Consider the following 17,017-nt stretch of genomic DNA (forward strand, 5'->3'; position numbering starts at 1 on the left):
CCAAATTTTTAAATGTATTTTCAGACTTTGTATTTCAATAACCCTTCCCTGAATCACAAAGGTCCGATGGACTGTTAGACTACTCCTTGTAACTCGAAATATTACACTGTATTTATTGATGTGGGCTATGAAATCTAAAATGCATCCAATTATACTCTTGAAACAGTTATACCATGTTCATACTGATTGTCTTGATATGAGCTGGTTAATAATTCAAAGTTACGCATCATGTGTCCCCCGCCCCCCCAAAGATATCCTTTAAATAATACAATCAAGTGATGGTCCAGGTTTCTTGCAATACCACATTGTACCACAGATCGCCACTGTTATACAAGTCAAGCCCATGGAAAACTGCCATATGTGTTCCTAATTATACAGAGTTCCTTTAAATGACTAACTACATCAAAAAAGCAAATTTTAGAAGAAATAACACCAATAAGAGTTTCAGATGTTGGCAGGGTTCAGTAGCCTGATTAATGCGTTGGAGCAATCAATAACATAATAACGACCATAATATAATACAATTTATTTTAAAATAGTTACAAGATGCTGATGGAAGGTTTGTGATGACAGATTTAAACTGACTGTAAGAGGGTAAGGCTCTAGTTGTATGGTGCATTGGAGACTGTTTTAGGAGGTGGGTGCATAAGGCTGACTTACCAAGATCAGAACAGACACGGGGAACATTGAGTATTAAAAGATCGTTTAGCCTGATCTGGTAGGGGCCAGCCCTCGATTGAAGCATACTTTAAATGTGTGGAGGTAGATAACCTAAAATGTCTTTGTAAATAAATAAATACTACTGCATGTTCATCCAGGGATGACCAGCCTACTCTCTACGTAATGACTCTACAGAGATCACCATAATCTAGAACTGATATAAAACAAGCTTCTGTAATTATCTTCCTACTACACATGGGGAGACTTAAGTTGTTTCTATAAAATGTATTGTTGCAGTTTATCTGCAAGAAAAGATGAGTTTGAATTTGAGTTTCTCATCCGACCAGATCCCAAGATGTTTATATTCAGTGACCCTGTCAATGATTGAGCCATTTAAAATGGTTATATTTCTATATCTGTCACCTGAATGTGTGGTCAAAATTATACCACAAATGTTTCTGGATCTTGAGAACATATATATGTTTGGTTTTCTTGGTATTGAGCACTAGTTTAAGATTGATGAGGGCTTCTTGCGGAACATTGAATGATAGTGGTAGATTATTGATGGCAAGTATCAGCAATGCAATACAGAATACATATCAATACATGCAATACATATCATTTATGTAAGTTGTGAAAAGAACTGGACCCAGATCCCTGGGGGACAACCCAACCCAACACAACCCAACCCAACGCAACTAAAATATAATGAAATAAACTGTGGCATACCTGAAGCATGAGAAGGAAAATAAAAGAAATCTGGCAGGAAACGAGCCAGGGACAGTTCCTGTCCACAATAAAAATACTGTACACAAAAAGTTTACAAACTAAGCTATTCTTGGGTTTCATCAGGTGTATTAATCAAGCATCATGCACTCTAGGTCCTTGATTGTATAGACCTGTGGAGAGGACTCACATCCGGTAGCGACTCACATCGTGGAGTGACAGGGCCTGTGTAAGGTGTGTGTAACGTGCCCCCCCCTTCCCCATTTTTTTAACCAAACCAATAATGTTATAACCAGTCAATAACGTGATAACTTATTACATTATTACCAAAAAGTTATTAGGTCTATGTTATTGGTTCAGTTATTGTCATGTAATTAGATTATGATTTTTAATAAGCCTTGACACAAGGCTATTTACAGGGCTGCTACACGCCTCCCGACGTCACTCAAAAGACGAGTAGCGGCAGCAGCCAACTCTACCGCTCATATTCAGAGTGAATTACCATGGATAGGTTCGTTGTGCTTGCGCTCGTTCTCTTAAGATTCAGTTTACTTTCAATGGCAGAGACGTCTCACACAGCTAGACGTAAATTGACAAAAGATGGTGAGTGTAAAGAGTTGTTCTTGTTGTAGCATAGGCTATATTCAGTCAATTCTTTCAGAACATATGTCACAGGAAGCTTCCGCAGTTCCAAGCCATGGGTGTGACATGTACATTTATTACATTTAGCCTACTATTAGCCTTCTATAGATGAAAACACGACCAAAAGTAATAGGCTGTAAAGTGTTGTCTTACGAGAACCTTAATCTAATATAGTTTTAAATTGCTGCTGGTCATGGTCTACCATTCGTTCAGCATGCGAGCTTCTGGTACCCAGATTATGGTCTGGCTGCAAAGGCAAAGCTATAGGGTAGAGTTTACCCTATATTTGCCTTCGCAGCCAAAAAAAATATTGCCCATTGAAACGAAAAAACGTTTGTCAGTTAAAATATGCGATTTATGATTAGGCCCACATGTGTTTTAAATGATTAAGCCTAGGCTACCAACAAGGAGCACCCAAGAGCAACAGGTGCTGTGTATGTGGGGAGAGGGCAGTGTGCAATATGTGTGTTGGAGAAGCTTCCTCATGAGACAATGTGCTGTGTATTGGGGGTGATGACAGTGAAGATGTGTGTGTGGGCGGGAGGGGAGTGGAGCAGTGACTGTGTGTGTGTGTGTGTGTGTGTGGTGTTGGTGTGGGTAGGTGGGGGCAGTGTGCTGTAAGTATGTAGAGGATGTGTGTTGGAGAAGATCCTGAAGACAATGTGCTGTGATTGTAAGGGGGGGGGCAGTGTGCAGCAAGTATGTAGAGGAGGCTTACTGTAGCAAGCAATGTGCTGTATGTATGTGAGGTGATGACAGTGATGATGTAAGTGTGTGTGTGTGTTGGGGATGGGGGCAGAAAGGCTAGGCAATCAAGGACATGGGTAGATAGATGGAGGAGAAATCAAAAATAATAAATAAAAAGTTCTATGGAGATGTGCAAAAGTTGGAGAAAGTCAGATATGTGTGTGTGTGTGTGTGTGTTTTGACATTAACATTATTGATATTATCTTTTACTGCTCTTAGAGGGGCTTCTATTCGTGGATTTGGCTGTTTTGAGCATGTCCCCAACCTAGACTTGTGATATTTATCTGTTAAAATACACTAAAATGCATTAAATCTAGATGTTGTACCATGTTTGTTGCAAGAACGAGTTAAATATACACACCATTTCAGTTTCTAATGCAAAAAATAAATGTATACTATTTTTTAAGGAAAACATCAGTGTCCCCAGGTTTTCCGCCACAACAAACTATATCCAGTCATATATACTTTTTACATAAAAATGTTTATTTGTTTACCAAGGGAAAACATAGTGTTAGTAAAGAGTAAGGTTGATGCCAAATACTAGAGACATGTGGTGATCGGAAACTGAAGAAAGATAATTGTAACCATCACTGAAGAATAGAGTGTTTTTATTCAATGTCATTTCCACCACAGCTGTAACTTTGTCAATATGCAAAATGGGGGGAAAGTGCAGTTGTGTGTATTTTGGATACATTGTGTCCTATCTCCAAAAGTGACTGGGCATGGCAATGGAATGTGTTTATATGGCTGATAACTGTGAGAATGTCATTTCCACCACGAAATGAGGACATATACTATATAATGTAACATAATGCATTATATTGTATAATCTGCAAATAAAGAACATAATTTGAAGTGTGGTGGAAATTACATTTTTTCCCTTACGCTTTAGAAAACTCAATGCACCTCTGGTGCACACTAACAAAGAGTTTCCAGCCAAAATATTTCTTAACTGCGTCAACAGGACAAGGTGCAGCAGAGTTGTATACACTTGGATTGAGGTCAGACTTGCCTCCCAAACATATTGTCTGCCCACATCATAGTCATCACATTCTAGTCATCACAGGTATATGAGGGATCACATTGAACCATACTGGATAGTAAGTCTTGCCAGTTTCATTTTCCTAAGTCAATATGGGCCATGGTGTCAAATACCACAAATACAATATAAGTCTGTAAATAAAACTAAACCCCTAAGGACTTTATACGTCCTTAGAAGTCAGGTACTGCTCAAGATCCCTTCCTTGCTAACATCACCTTTGTATTTGGTCCAGGGGGCTCAAGGTGTAGGCTTTTTAAAGTACCTTGAGATTGGAGGACTCTACCTTTAACTGTTAATGGTACATAAATTAAACTAAATTAAAGCGTTGAAGTGTTGCCGTGGAGAATGGAGAGCCTAATGGACTTTTATTGCCTGCATGTTATGGATTGATGTGGAGTGCAACTGTTTTACCTAGTTGAGTTACCTGAGTCTTTCAAACTCGGCTTAAAATTGACCTTGTCTATGAGATATGTTTTTACAGCTTCACTTCACATAGGCTTCACATAGGCTTCACATACAGATGGTTCCACACTTTATAAATCTCGTAGCTTGTGGTGTGTTGATATGTGCCCGTCCTTTCAGGTATGGCGTTTAAACGGGGGCAGCTGGAGAAACCACTCTTCAAGATGAAGCTGATTCTGGGAACTCAAGGGGATATTTATGCTGGCGGGGATCAACATTTATCTCACCTCGTTTTTCCGGAGAATCAAAGGAACGCAGTGGTAAGGGGAATTGTTGTATTTACAGTATACACAGTAACCTAACCTTCATGAGATCATGTCTAGAGCACTGTGAAACCTGTGAGACACTAGTTCCATTGTGTGATAGTGTGAGATTTGCCAACTTGTTAAAGGACAAAGCACTTTACAGAAGCACTGTACTTCTTTTTCTACATTCCAAAATTATAATTTGATATGCTTATGAGTGATTTGCTTATGAGTGATTTGATTATGCAGACTCTGCTCATGTGTGTTCTGTTTAGGTGAAGAAAATTCCAATTGAGTGTGACAAGGTTAGTATCGTGAAGTATTGCACCAGAAGTACGCACACGCACACGCGCACGCACGCACACACGCATGCACACGCACACACACACACACACACACATACACACACACACACACACGCATACACATTGAAAACACTGGAGGGTCGTAACAAAGGATAATGTGAGGACAGGGTTCCTGCATGTGGCATACAGAGCCAAAGGAGCAGTCCGCTCATGTATAACACCCATGGAGGACACATACTGATAAAAATGTATTGCAAAATTTCTTGTAAAAACTGCAAAATATTAAATGTGCCAAATACATACATTTCACTTCATTTGAAATCACCTCAATGTTTAACTGATTGCAAACACTTTTGACTGTACAATAATTTAACTGATGATGTCTGAATATTGATCCGTCTCGTGTCACCATTCAGCGCTGTCCTATCACGGTGATGCAGCCAGGGAGAGATGCATACCCTCTGTTTGTGTGCACAGAGAAAGATGAGGGAGCTCACTGCTGCTACAAGGTACAGGGTAACAATTACATGGTTCATTATGGCGTGGCAAACCCCTGCAAAAATTTTGAAAAACTGCACAGGGTAGAAGTTGGATGATCATAGATGACACTAGTTCAACTATTATTTCTTTGTAAAACAATATTTGGTTGACAATTAGTGATGAAGACTTCAAATAACAAGGAGACGGAAATGTTATCTGCCTTGTACCATTGCACTGTTAGTTTCGTACTCAGACTTGTGAAACTTGCAACATCGGCTGGAAGAGTGTGAATTATGACAGGTCAACTTGTGACAGAGTCCGGTATTTTAGTTTACCCACATACATAAATATAGGTTTGTTGAGCACTGTGACTGTATCACAAGTAAATCCATTATTTTCTTTCTGGTTTTAATTCAGTTACTTGATTTAAAATATTTGTAACAGCATCAAATTCACCAGCACTGTGAAGAGAATCCTGAGGGGAGTGCCCAGCCTATAACCTCTAAGTTACAGTGTTGGACTCATGGGCTCATTGGTAACTCCATGTACATGAACTTGAGTATTTGTTTTATAGGATGTCAATGGCTTAACACACCATTGTAAAGACGTCTATGGAGGTGGAGAACCAGCACTTCTTACTGGTAGGTTGAAGCTGCTGACTTAGGGTTTGTTGTTCTAGTAAATGAAGTAGGCTAATGCTCTGTTGGTGTCAAGTCTAACCCCACTGACAAACAGATAAATGACTCTGCAGAGGGAACATTGTGGTGCAACCCTCTGAACTTTATTAATCCCTACTTTACTTATGTCAGTACATGACGATAGGGTTTTTGCATGTGTGAGAGGGAGAGAGAGAGCGAGAGAGAGAGAGATAGAGAGTGTGTGTGTGCATATGCGTGTATTGAACAGTAATCAATACAGATGTGTTCATTCCTTAGGGGATTTTCTCTACACCACACTGTCTGGTGTAAAGGATAAAGATGGCATCTACAGAAAGCGTTTATCTACTGACAGTGACAATATGACGCCTCCCTCAAGCCGTACAGGTGAGCAGCTCGGGTAAAATTCAACAAAAGCATAAAGTTAGCATAAATGTCAGTGTTGTACTGGTATTCCTGAAAACTGTATGTCATTTTGTTTGTGGCCTATCAGTGATGCTGTTAGATCAATTGAAACTAAATGAAATGCAAATTCTGCCTTGTAGATCAATAATATTTTATGTGAAGATCATAAAAGGAAAAAGTGAACAACTGTATCATTTTGAATGCCTTACCAGCACTGAGTAAGGCAAAGAGACATAATAACTAAATTAGCTATACATTTCTGTCCCACAGATCAAAGGTATGTGAAGATTATAGAAAGAAGAAATAAAATGGATGACTTGCAAGATAAGCTGTATGCATTCTACACAGAGAAGAATCAGGACCAGAACTCTGACATTTTCACCCCACGTGTCTCCCAGATCTGCAAGGTAAGAACAACTTGCCTTACCTACTGTATGACTACTCAGGCCATTAAAGTAGTGAACAGAATCAAGTGAAAGTGACATGAGTACAATATCCCAGAAAGTGCATCTGTCCCATGGAGAGGGAATGCCCTTCATTTGAGAAACACAAACAAAGCTTCCCGGAACGGGATTCATCTGAGATGTTCTTCTACAGGCTGATCTCGGAGGTTCAAAGGACACCCTGCAGTTCCAGTGGACGTCCCAGCTGAGCAGCCGGCTGTCCTGCGGAGACCCCAGCAGGAAGCTGTACTACACCGAGCTGCTGGACGTGGCCATGCTGCCGTCTGAGGACGGAGGAGACGATCGGGTCTACGGGCTCTTCAAAAAGCGGCTGGTACGCCACTTTGGGGGGCCATTTGAGTTCACCAGACATGCTAAAAGTAGCAGAGAGAAGAGAAACTCACAGGAGGAGTAAAATAGGCAGCAGAAGTTTGCCCTCAGGTTTACAAGGTTCATGCAAGAAGATGATTAGTTTGCGTCTTGCTTTGAGGGAAGTGTGGGCGATTTTAGCAAGTGACGCCTGACGTCTAAATTAGATATTCTTTTCACTTCCTTTTTAGAGGGCATGTTGATATGTAAAAGAAATGTGTGAAGAAGTGGTTTAACAGGTTGTAAATGGAAACTGAAAATGTGTGTGTGTGTGTGTGTGTGTGTGTGTGTGTATGCAGGGACATGAGAGCAGTGTGTGTGTATGCCATGAAGGACATTGATTCCACCTTCTCCAGCTCTACAACAGAACCCACAGAAACTCTGTCAAAACGTCCTGGAGAGGTAGGACGACCTTTTGCCCTTTTGACCATGCTGCATTCTAGGCCTTTACACAAGGGTCACTAAACATATTTAAAACTGCAGCCCTTGATTAAAGTACATGAATTCAGTACATGTTTTGTAAAATTCTGTGAATGTATCTCAATGTCGTTAACATTTTGGTTGTGCCCTCAAGAAGACCTTAGTCTTCATACAGAGTGCTCTGTAAATGGCAAACACACAAAGAGGCTCAGACCAACAAATATTATTCAAGTCGAGTCAAGTCATTTATTTATATAGCACATTTAAAAACAACAGGGTTGAGCCAAAGTGCTGAACAAACACAAAGAAAAGGTTAGCTAATAAGTCATAACAATAAGACCATCTACACAAAGGCCATACATCTACACAAAGGCCATACATCTACACAAACTAAGTGTGATTATTTGTAGCAAGACAGCATTAGTAGCAGTGACAAGAAAATAGATAAGATAAATAAAAATAAATAAGAAAATTAAAACAAGACCAAAAACATCATACTGTATTAAAAGCAAGTGAGAAAAAATATGTCTTGAGATTGGATTTGAAGGAGGTAATTGTAGGGGAGGATTTGATATGTGGAGGAAGGGTATTCCAGAGCTTTGGAGCAGCTACAGAAAAAGCTTGGTCACCACGGGTTTTGAAGCGTTTAGGCTACATGGAACAGCAAGCAGTAGTTGGTCTTGTGACCTGAGTGACCTGGTAGTAGAGTGTGGGGGCAGAAGTTCAGAGATGTAAGGTGGGGCTAAACCTTTAAGGGCTTTAAAAACAAAAAGTGAAATTTTAAACTCAATCCTGAATTTGACCGGAAGCCAGTGTAGCTGAGCTAAAATTGGTGTTATGTTGGTGAGGAGCCTAGCAGCAGCGTTTTGTACCAGCTGGAGTTTATTTAGATTTGATTGTGACATGCCAATGTACAGAGAATTGCAGTAATCTAAGCGGGAGAGGATGAAGGCATGGACAACGGTTTCAAGATCAGTTGCGGACAGAATAGGTTTCAGCTTGGCTATGGTTCTTAATTGGTAGAAACTGCCTTTGACTACACTGCTGACTTGTTTGTTAAAATTCAAGGCTCTTCACACACAGTATCCAAGCCTCATGACAGGGACGGATACATTTGGCTGTTAATCTCACATATCAACATTCTTTAGCCAGGATCTAGGACTGTTCCTTTAACAAACATTGTCGAAGATCACCATCTCATCTACACCTTCTCTCTGACCAGTGTGTCCAGGACAGTAAGAGACTCCCTTCTAACTTGCTCAAGTACATGAAGAGGAATCCAGAGATGGCGAATTGGGTGAGGCCCATAGGAAACAGCAACCCCCTGTTGGTCAGTCGCCGCCACTACAGCCACATCCAGGTGGACCGTGTTGGAGGGACAGTGGGACAGGAGGGACACAAGGTCCTACTGCTGTCCATGGGTAGGAGACTAAAACACCTGCATAAAACACTACAGTACTTAGATAGCCGTAGAGCTGTACAGTTCACTGTAACCAAACTAGTCACAACAGCTGTTATTGTAGTGCACGTATATCTTTGCATGTTAAGGTCAATGCGTACAGAAGCAAGAAGAGTGTCACTGTGGCCTATTTTATGGATGAGTCAACAGTGTTGGTGGTTCGAGGAACTAAGGCGAGCTGTCAGGCAAGCTATGCTTCTCTTACTCATGCATTTATGGGTAGGTTAAAGGGACACCAGGCAACGTTTTGGTGTTAATTACTCATCTTCGTAAGTTGGTATATGGTTAAATGACTCATTACAGGGCGAATGAAGACTCTTTCGCCCGCCCCTACTGCCTGTAGGAAGAATATCCCGCTTGCCAGTTCAGTGTATCGTACCCGCCGACTGAAGCAGGATCAGTTTACATCCTGCATCAACAGCACAGAGGCAGGCTAACGAAACGCTAGCGATTGTTGCAAACGTGAGTAAAATGGCAGAGCCAGCGAAGAAGCAGCGAAAACCCTTGACAGAAGATGCAAAGAAAAGGAAAAGAGCTTCAGACTGAGTGAGGGGGAGTTTCGTAGAGAAAAAGCATCATCCCTTTAAGGAAAAAAGTGGGAGTATTGTGCAAAAACATGGAGGTAGGAGGTGTTAAGAGCGATTGATTAGGTATTCCGGCATATGTATGTATGAAAACAGCACACTTCCACCTTTTAAAAGCAGACATAATCCAGATTGAGGTTATATGCATCAATAGGAGAAACTTTCAGAAACAACAGAACCAGGATTTGAACCATGTCAAAGGGAACTTTTACTTTTGTGTATCTTAATGTGGTACTTTCACTTCATGTCATCCACTTTCCTATACCTGTTAGACCAGGTGTTCTCAATTTTTTGGTTCCGAGGACCCATTGTGGCGTTGAAAACTTTCCAAAGACCCCCTCATACAGTAGTCGTAACTAGCATGCCATTTGTATTCTCTGAAGTTGTGGCCAAATTCACTATCCCGTTTAACTGTAATCTGTCACTAGTGGTGACCAATGAGTCCACAAGTCACAATGAAACAGAAGCTACATATATGATTGTGACAGTCATGACTATTGTGTTATTGATATCAGCTGTTTGTGGTTTGTTCTCACTGCATATGACTTTAAAGCTCAGTGACATGTTTTCTGTTTGAAGCAGTATCTGTATGAAGGGTTTTCTTTCTAGTGTGATGTAATGCCTGAATCCTGAAAGAATTTCCATGTTGGCTGCCATGTTCTGTAATCCCAGTTTTGAAAACAACTTCATGCAAACCCACATGTTATTCTGTAATGAGTCATGAAACATTTCCAGTCTACAGGACGTTTCAAACACCTTTTGCTTGTTGACAGTGTAACACCAAACCACCATATCACAAGTTGATCACAACAATATAACTGTGGTCTTCTCATGTGATGTCTCTCATGTTACTTGCTATTTTTGTTTGTGTTTTTGCCGATGTTCACCAAAGAGAGCGGTGTGGTTCACAAAGTCCTGGAGAACTCCACCTCACCTTTCATCATCGCGGAGTATCATCCATTTGAATCCGGAACACAGATCCTCAGCATGTTACTGGACAATTCTGAGGTGAGTCCTCCACAGTCTATCCCAGCATGGAAAAGCACTAGTGGTTACTTACAATTGATGTTCTTGATGAGTTTATGACCCTGACAGTAAATAGGAAACTCTGAAACCGGAACCCGTATTTCCTAATTCCCTGGTTTCCACATGTCTAATGCAAGGGTATCACACAGCACACTTGTGTACACACATGCTTGGGAAACTCTAGTTTCACGTCAATGTCATCATCTGGGACTGGATTTCCACAACAATAAAAATAATCATGTTACTCAAAACAACTGACCTATAATAGGCCACAAACATGACTACAAACTGCTACTCTGCTGTAGCATGCTGTAGTCAGCTGAGAGAGCCCAGTCTCAGGAGAGCGAGACTGAGGGTGGGGGAGGAGTGAGCAGGAGGAGGACAAGATTCTGTAATCTGGTCTTTCTAGATAAAGACCTTTAACCGAAACATAACCCAAAACTCCAAACTTGTGGTCAATAAAACTCCAGAGGAATAACCGTTAGGGTATTCAACTTCTTGAATGGGAAATATTCTATTTTTAAATTAATCACTGAGAAAACTATACAACAAACCTCTTTGCTGACAGTGAGGGCATGCTAAGCCCCATTTAAAGCTGTAATAATCCTGTTAACACGGAAGAACACATTTACCATTTACCACGTTCCTAAAGAGACCGATTGTAAATAAAGATTAAAAGGCTCTCCTTAATGATGTTTATGCACAGTAAGGTATAGGGAAAAAAGCATTTTGCTGCTCGGGATAAAAATGTGATGCACCACGGTTATTGTTTTGGTGGCTGTACTAAGCCAATGTGTTTGCCAATGTGTTTTACAGTATAAGTGCCCTTTTAAAAACCACAGTGCTGTTCAATTTCACTGTCTGACTGTTTCTCTATTTTGAATGCCAGCACACTGGTCATTCCTCATGTGGCCCACCACCCGCTCATGTGAAAAGGATTAGTGTTAGTCCAAGGCTCCATCGTCTTAGCCCACACTTTTTTATACTTTGGAGAGGGCAGGAACAATTGCTTGGTCCACCAGTAATTAATACATGACTAATACCTCAAATGTGTTTAAGTAATCAAACTAATAATATTCATTGTGTGTGACAAAAAGCTGATAGAAAGCATCCTGTTGTGTATGTCATGTGTTTGCCACTTCTCTTTCTAGCCTTTTCTCTTATCTGTTTATCGAGTGTCAGTGTTAAAACACCCCTCTCTTTATCTCACCCTGGCTATGTCTATCACTCCCTCTCTCTCGTTTCCAGTTAAATGCTATACAAACCCCTACACATAAATGTGCACTTCCACTTCCATCTCAGAAGATAAAAGTGTTCACTCCATTTGGGCGTTTTGCAGAAGAAACTCTATGTGAGCTCCAGTCATGAGGTGGTTCAGATTGAACTGAGGAACTGCAGTGTGTACGGGAACCAGTGTACTGACTGTGTCTTAGCAAGAGATCCCTACTGTGGCTGGGACAGCGGCCGTAAGACATGTGCACCTTATTCAGAGTAAGAGTTCTCTCTCTCTCTCTCTCTCTCTCACACAGTTGCTACATTTAGTTGTCCTGTCTTATTACTCAGAAATGTGTGGTTGTCCTTACAGTACATAGAACTGAACCATATCACACATTGTCACATTGTGGGCTTGTTGGCAGTGGTGGCACAAAAAGAGTTGTGCTGCTTCTGTAGTGATTAGAATACTTTTGCAGAAGTAATACATTCATGCTACAGAAAGAGATGTGTGAGTCTTTATACGTTGCCTTGTTGTGCACATGAGAAATGAGACAAAGAGAAGTGGTTGTTACCAAAGTCCTTTCAGGCCAGTCTTGTCACTCAGCGGCCATCTTGGTAACGCCTCCAGGCAGTTATAGACCTCTGAATTCGGCTACAAAAAGAACCTAAAGCTGCATCTAAGGAGATCTGGGTACCATCTTTGCCCATATAAGGAGATACGGATCTCCATATATGGGCAATGATGGCAGCTTTGAGTCGTTTTTGTAGGCAAATTTCAGAGGTCCATTGCAGCATGGATGTTACCAGAGTAGGAATTTCACGGCGGCCACGACGGCCATGGCCGTCCTTGCCCCTTGCGTTGGCCGTGATGCCTCTTTAAAAATCTAATTGAAGGCCAAGTGGCCTTGCCCCTAAAATGGTGAAATTCCAAGCCTGGATGTTACCATAGTGATGGTAAGACAAAATGTCCATCATTCCGCTTCCGACAACGTGATTGGTTAATTACTCCGTCATTCATTTTCCCGTTAGTGATTTGCCTTTTCCTCTATAATATAATAATAATATTACAGATCTTTATCACAATAATGTGAAAATGAGAGACCCATTGTATAATGGTCATGACTCATTTGTAACTTCTAGAACTGTTTAATTCCTCCTGTAAGCAAGGAATTAACACCTACGTTTCTGGAAACTGAAAAGGAGAAGTATGATATAAGAGGATATTCAGTAATGTTCCTTATCTGTAGGCCTACATTACTTTTTGTCAGAATACGGCCCCATCCCCCTACACACACACCCACACACAACCACAACCATTGACACACAAACACCCACAAAGATACAGCACACATCCTCTCAGTGTTCAGGAAGTTCAACCGTGTGATTCTATTTAATTTATCACCATTAAGCTCTACCAACACCACAAGCAAACAGTGAAATTTTGTTTCTCATAATTTGGAATTCTACTCTTTTTTTTCTTCACAGTGGTCTGACTCAGGATGTTCTCAACGGAAATTACCATGACTGCACCCGTAAGTCCTTCCATGCCCCCCTCTTGTCTCAGGTCCTCTCCCTTATTACCCCCCCTCCACACACACACACACACACACACACACACACACACACACACACACACACACACACACACACACACACAAACACACAGGTGGGACTGTGTTAACCAGAATTTAGGCGTCTGGTTCCTGTTTGTGTTCAGTCATCCACGCAGGCTGCTTGGCAGGCACATGATCTTTTTTGAATGTGTAAGGAGTCACCAGCTTTTTTAAGCACCTGATTTACATGTTCATTTCAATATCTTTCTGTTAGCGTAAAGAAACATGGTGACAATAGGAAACAGATGAGAAAGGCGACGGTGAAAGACGTGGAGGATGGAAAGCATATTATAAGGAAGAGAGGGACAAGATAGTCAGAATCTAAATGAATGAGCGAGTACATGTATGAATAAATGGATGAATTAATAACCAGATATGTCCTCTGCCCTTGTAGCGTATCGCAGCGCTCCCTTTGGATCAGGTGTAGATAAGCCTGTCCCTGGTCCTCCTTCCAAGGATGTGCCTGAGTCCTCCAGACACTACCTGTCCTGCCCCATTGACTCCCACCATGCCACGTATCGCTGGCTGAAGGATGGAGAGGAGAGGCAGTCGCTCGAGGACCAGAAGCAGGAGCAGTTAGTGCTGCTGATAGAGGGCATGGGGTCTGCAGACGAGGGCGGGTACGAGTGTGTAGCCCAGGAGGGAGACTACCAGAAGACAGTGGCCCACTACCAGCTGAGGATGACCAGTGGGGTAGCAGGACTGAAGAGCTCTCCACTGGCGTTGGCCTTGCTGGCGCTCCTGCTTACTCTGACATGTTAGAGGCCTGTTGCACCTGCTCAGTGTTGTGTTCTGTTCTGAGTGCTTCCCTATTGCCTTATCTGTGTGTTGAGATCAGGCTGTTCTTTACAGCTGTTCAGCATGTATCTCTTGAGATTCTTTATTTATTTATTAGAGCGAGAGAGTGAAAGAAATCTTGATAACCCGCTGATATTGTTGTGGCTTGGGTGTGTCGCAGAATAGGTCCATAAAGTATAGTGACCCTTTGTTAGCCCATCCTATTTGAATGCTGTATTTATCATCTGCTATCTCCTATGCTATGCTCATCCAAGGAAAGCATGACTACAGTGCGGTAGGCTGGCGTCTGAATCCATTGCAATGATGTGTAACCCAACACTGATTAAGGGCCTTATTCGTATGAACTCACACCCTTGTTTGCTATGACTGTTGGTATAGGAGAGCTGTTTGGACATGAGGCAACAAGATGGCCTATGGTAATCCTGGTCTGGGTTTACTCAATCTAGTTGTTGACCACAGGTGAACATTCTTGTCCTCTCACAGCCATTGACTGAATGGTTGTGTACACAAAATATTAACATTTCTCACATAGCATATTTCAAAGCCCAATAATGTAATATAATAACATAGTATTTCACATTGAAAAGTTTTCTAATGAAAATATTTCTAAATACCGGTACTTATGATGTACATAAAAATATGATAACATACATTAAAATAAAACAATGATAATATTGATATTGATAATAATAGCCTAATGATAATAATATACTATGTAATATATTAGTAATAATTTCGTATAGCCTCTACTTACTTACTTACTGCCCTTAATGCCTTCATGCATGTAGGGCAGCAACAAAAGTTTTCCACACCAGTCTATCCTGGGCGAGTCGTTGAATATTGCCCCATGAGTGGTTTAGGCTCTGCATCTTCTTCGCCACAATTCTTCTCCATGTGTTCTTAGGTCTTCCTCTCTTTCTTTTCCTCTCTGGTGTCCAATGTAGAGCTATTCTTGTAATATCAGTAGGATCTTTTCTCAAAACATGTCCTATCCATCTCCACCTTCTTTTCATGAAGATGGTCGCGATGCATTCTTGTTGACAATTCTGATACAGTTCTTCATTTGAGATTGTGTTTGGCCAAAAAAAAAATTGGTGTGGAAGGTTGACAGATTGATGAGGTCTCTTTTTACCATTCTCCAGCATTCAGAGCCATACAAAAGGGTGGATAAAACACAGCTCTGATATAATTTGAGTTTGGTCTTTGTAGAGTATTGTTGTGAGAGCCATGTATTATTCAGTATGTAAAAAGCATTTCTTGCCTTATTGAGACGATTCTTAATGTCTTTGTCTGTACCTCCCTCATTGTTAATAGTAAAAATATGTGAATTCATTAGTTTGGGGATACTCTTCTCCATTAACTTTAATTGGTGAGGGGTTAGGAATGTTTAGAGTTAATACTTCTGTCTTCTTATGGTTGATCTCTAAGCCAATCTTCTGACCAAAGTCACTAAGGCGGGATGTTTTCTCCTGCGTGTGTCGATGAGTATGTGAGAGAAGAGCCAGATCATCTGCATAGTCTAAATCTTCAAGTGATGAGAAAAGTGTGAATCGAATGCCTGTATAGCCTCTAGGGAGCATTTGCACAACTACACAAACGTGAGTTTGTATCGGGATAGAATAAACAGAAGTAGTGTAATGTGTTCATAATCGTATCATAAAACGAGATCAAACAGCAAGGGAGTGGGGCAATGAGGATGTGGATTACTTAAGCTGCATTCCTATTGAATGGGTGGTGTGAGGCGTGACCTGCATGACTGTCAGGTGTTGAGAGAGAAAAACAGTCCAGGGAATATTAGGCTCTAGTGGAAGGAAAGTTCACACCAGAAAAACAAGGACTGTTTTCATCGTAAACAGACATGAGGGTCTGTTAAGTTGTTAGGAATACAAAATGGCCATGGTGGAGAAGATGGCAAAATGATGGTGGAAGAGATGGTGACAGCTGTATGAATGTCAGGGGTTGACACTGGGGGGGCACAATTGTTCACAGCACATGTTCCGTTATATTTTTATTTTAATGTAGTTCCTACAGCAGATGTGATATTTTGTATAAAAGAAAAGACTGAGGTTGTTCTAATTTTGTTGTGTTCATCTTAGATAATAGTATATTTTGTCATTTGTAATCTCCCTTACATAATGTGAAGCTCTTTTTTCAAACTTTCTGTTACTAAAAATTACATCTATTTTTGTACTAAATAAACCATAATATGAACCACGATGGTGTGTCTTTGTCACTTCTTGGCTACTTTGAAACAAGTTATAGAACTGTTTCCAATCCTGAGCCCTTTGAGGTCAGTTGTTAACAATTGTTTTGCTCAAGGCACAATTATAACCATTTATAATCATTATTTTTTTAGGTATTGAAGCTCTTTTCTGTGCTAATATCAAATGTCTTTGAATTAAAGTCCATGCTATGATAATATAATAGGCTTTGTCATAGAGGGCAAGTAAGGCTTCTTAAACAGGATGTAGCCATTCCAGACAGTTACAGTCAAGTCTTCTAGTTAACCTGTATTCCCATGGCTCGACTCATGGATTTTATTGGTTATTGACCAGTTTTTAACTTTCTTTAAGGAAGATAAAAACTGAAAATAGCATGGTATTTCAGGTTTCAGCACAAAAAAAAAATAAAAGCTGTAGAACTGAAAACTAGATACAGTACAATTACTTTTTCTTCTTTGTGTATTTGTATTCCATGACCTTCATCCTCAGGTAAAATAT

The 17,017-nt window shown here is 40.7% G+C and overlaps 1 protein-coding gene across 1 annotated transcript; it reads left to right on the plus strand.

The window, feature by feature from the left end:
- Window positions 1–1,855: 1,855 nt before the first annotated feature.
- LOC125307662 (semaphorin-7A-like) lies at window positions 1,856–16,512 on the plus strand. Its single transcript, XM_048263722.1, has 14 exons — window positions 1,856–1,989; window positions 4,400–4,539; window positions 4,800–4,829; window positions 5,246–5,338; window positions 5,884–5,950; window positions 6,245–6,352; window positions 6,641–6,777; window positions 6,968–7,147; window positions 7,486–7,584; window positions 8,825–9,023; window positions 10,538–10,653; window positions 12,011–12,162; window positions 13,372–13,418; window positions 13,894–16,512. The coding sequence occupies exons 1-14, from the start codon at window positions 1,890–1,892 to the stop codon at window positions 14,259–14,261; spliced, it is 1,836 nt and encodes a 611-aa protein (XP_048119679.1). The 5' UTR covers window positions 1,856–1,889; the 3' UTR covers window positions 14,262–16,512.
- Window positions 16,513–17,017: the final 505 nt, after the last annotated feature.

This window comes from Alosa alosa, chromosome 14, assembly GCF_017589495.1.
Source record: "Alosa alosa isolate M-15738 ecotype Scorff River chromosome 14, AALO_Geno_1.1, whole genome shotgun sequence".
Classification (NCBI taxonomy): domain Eukaryota; kingdom Metazoa; phylum Chordata; class Actinopteri; order Clupeiformes; family Clupeidae; genus Alosa; species Alosa alosa.

Coding starts and splice junctions, on each gene's coding strand:
- LOC125307662 (XM_048263722.1), top strand. CDS start 1,890: ATGGATAGGTTCGTTGTGCTTGCGCTCGTTCTCTTAAGATTCAGTTTA. Junction 4,830..5,245: donor TTCCAATTGAGTGTGACAAG/GTTAGTATCGTG, acceptor GTCACCATTCAG/CGCTGTCCTATCACGGTGAT. Junction 13,419..13,893: donor AAATTACCATGACTGCACCC/GTAAGTCCTTCC, acceptor CTGCCCTTGTAG/CGTATCGCAGCGCTCCCTTT.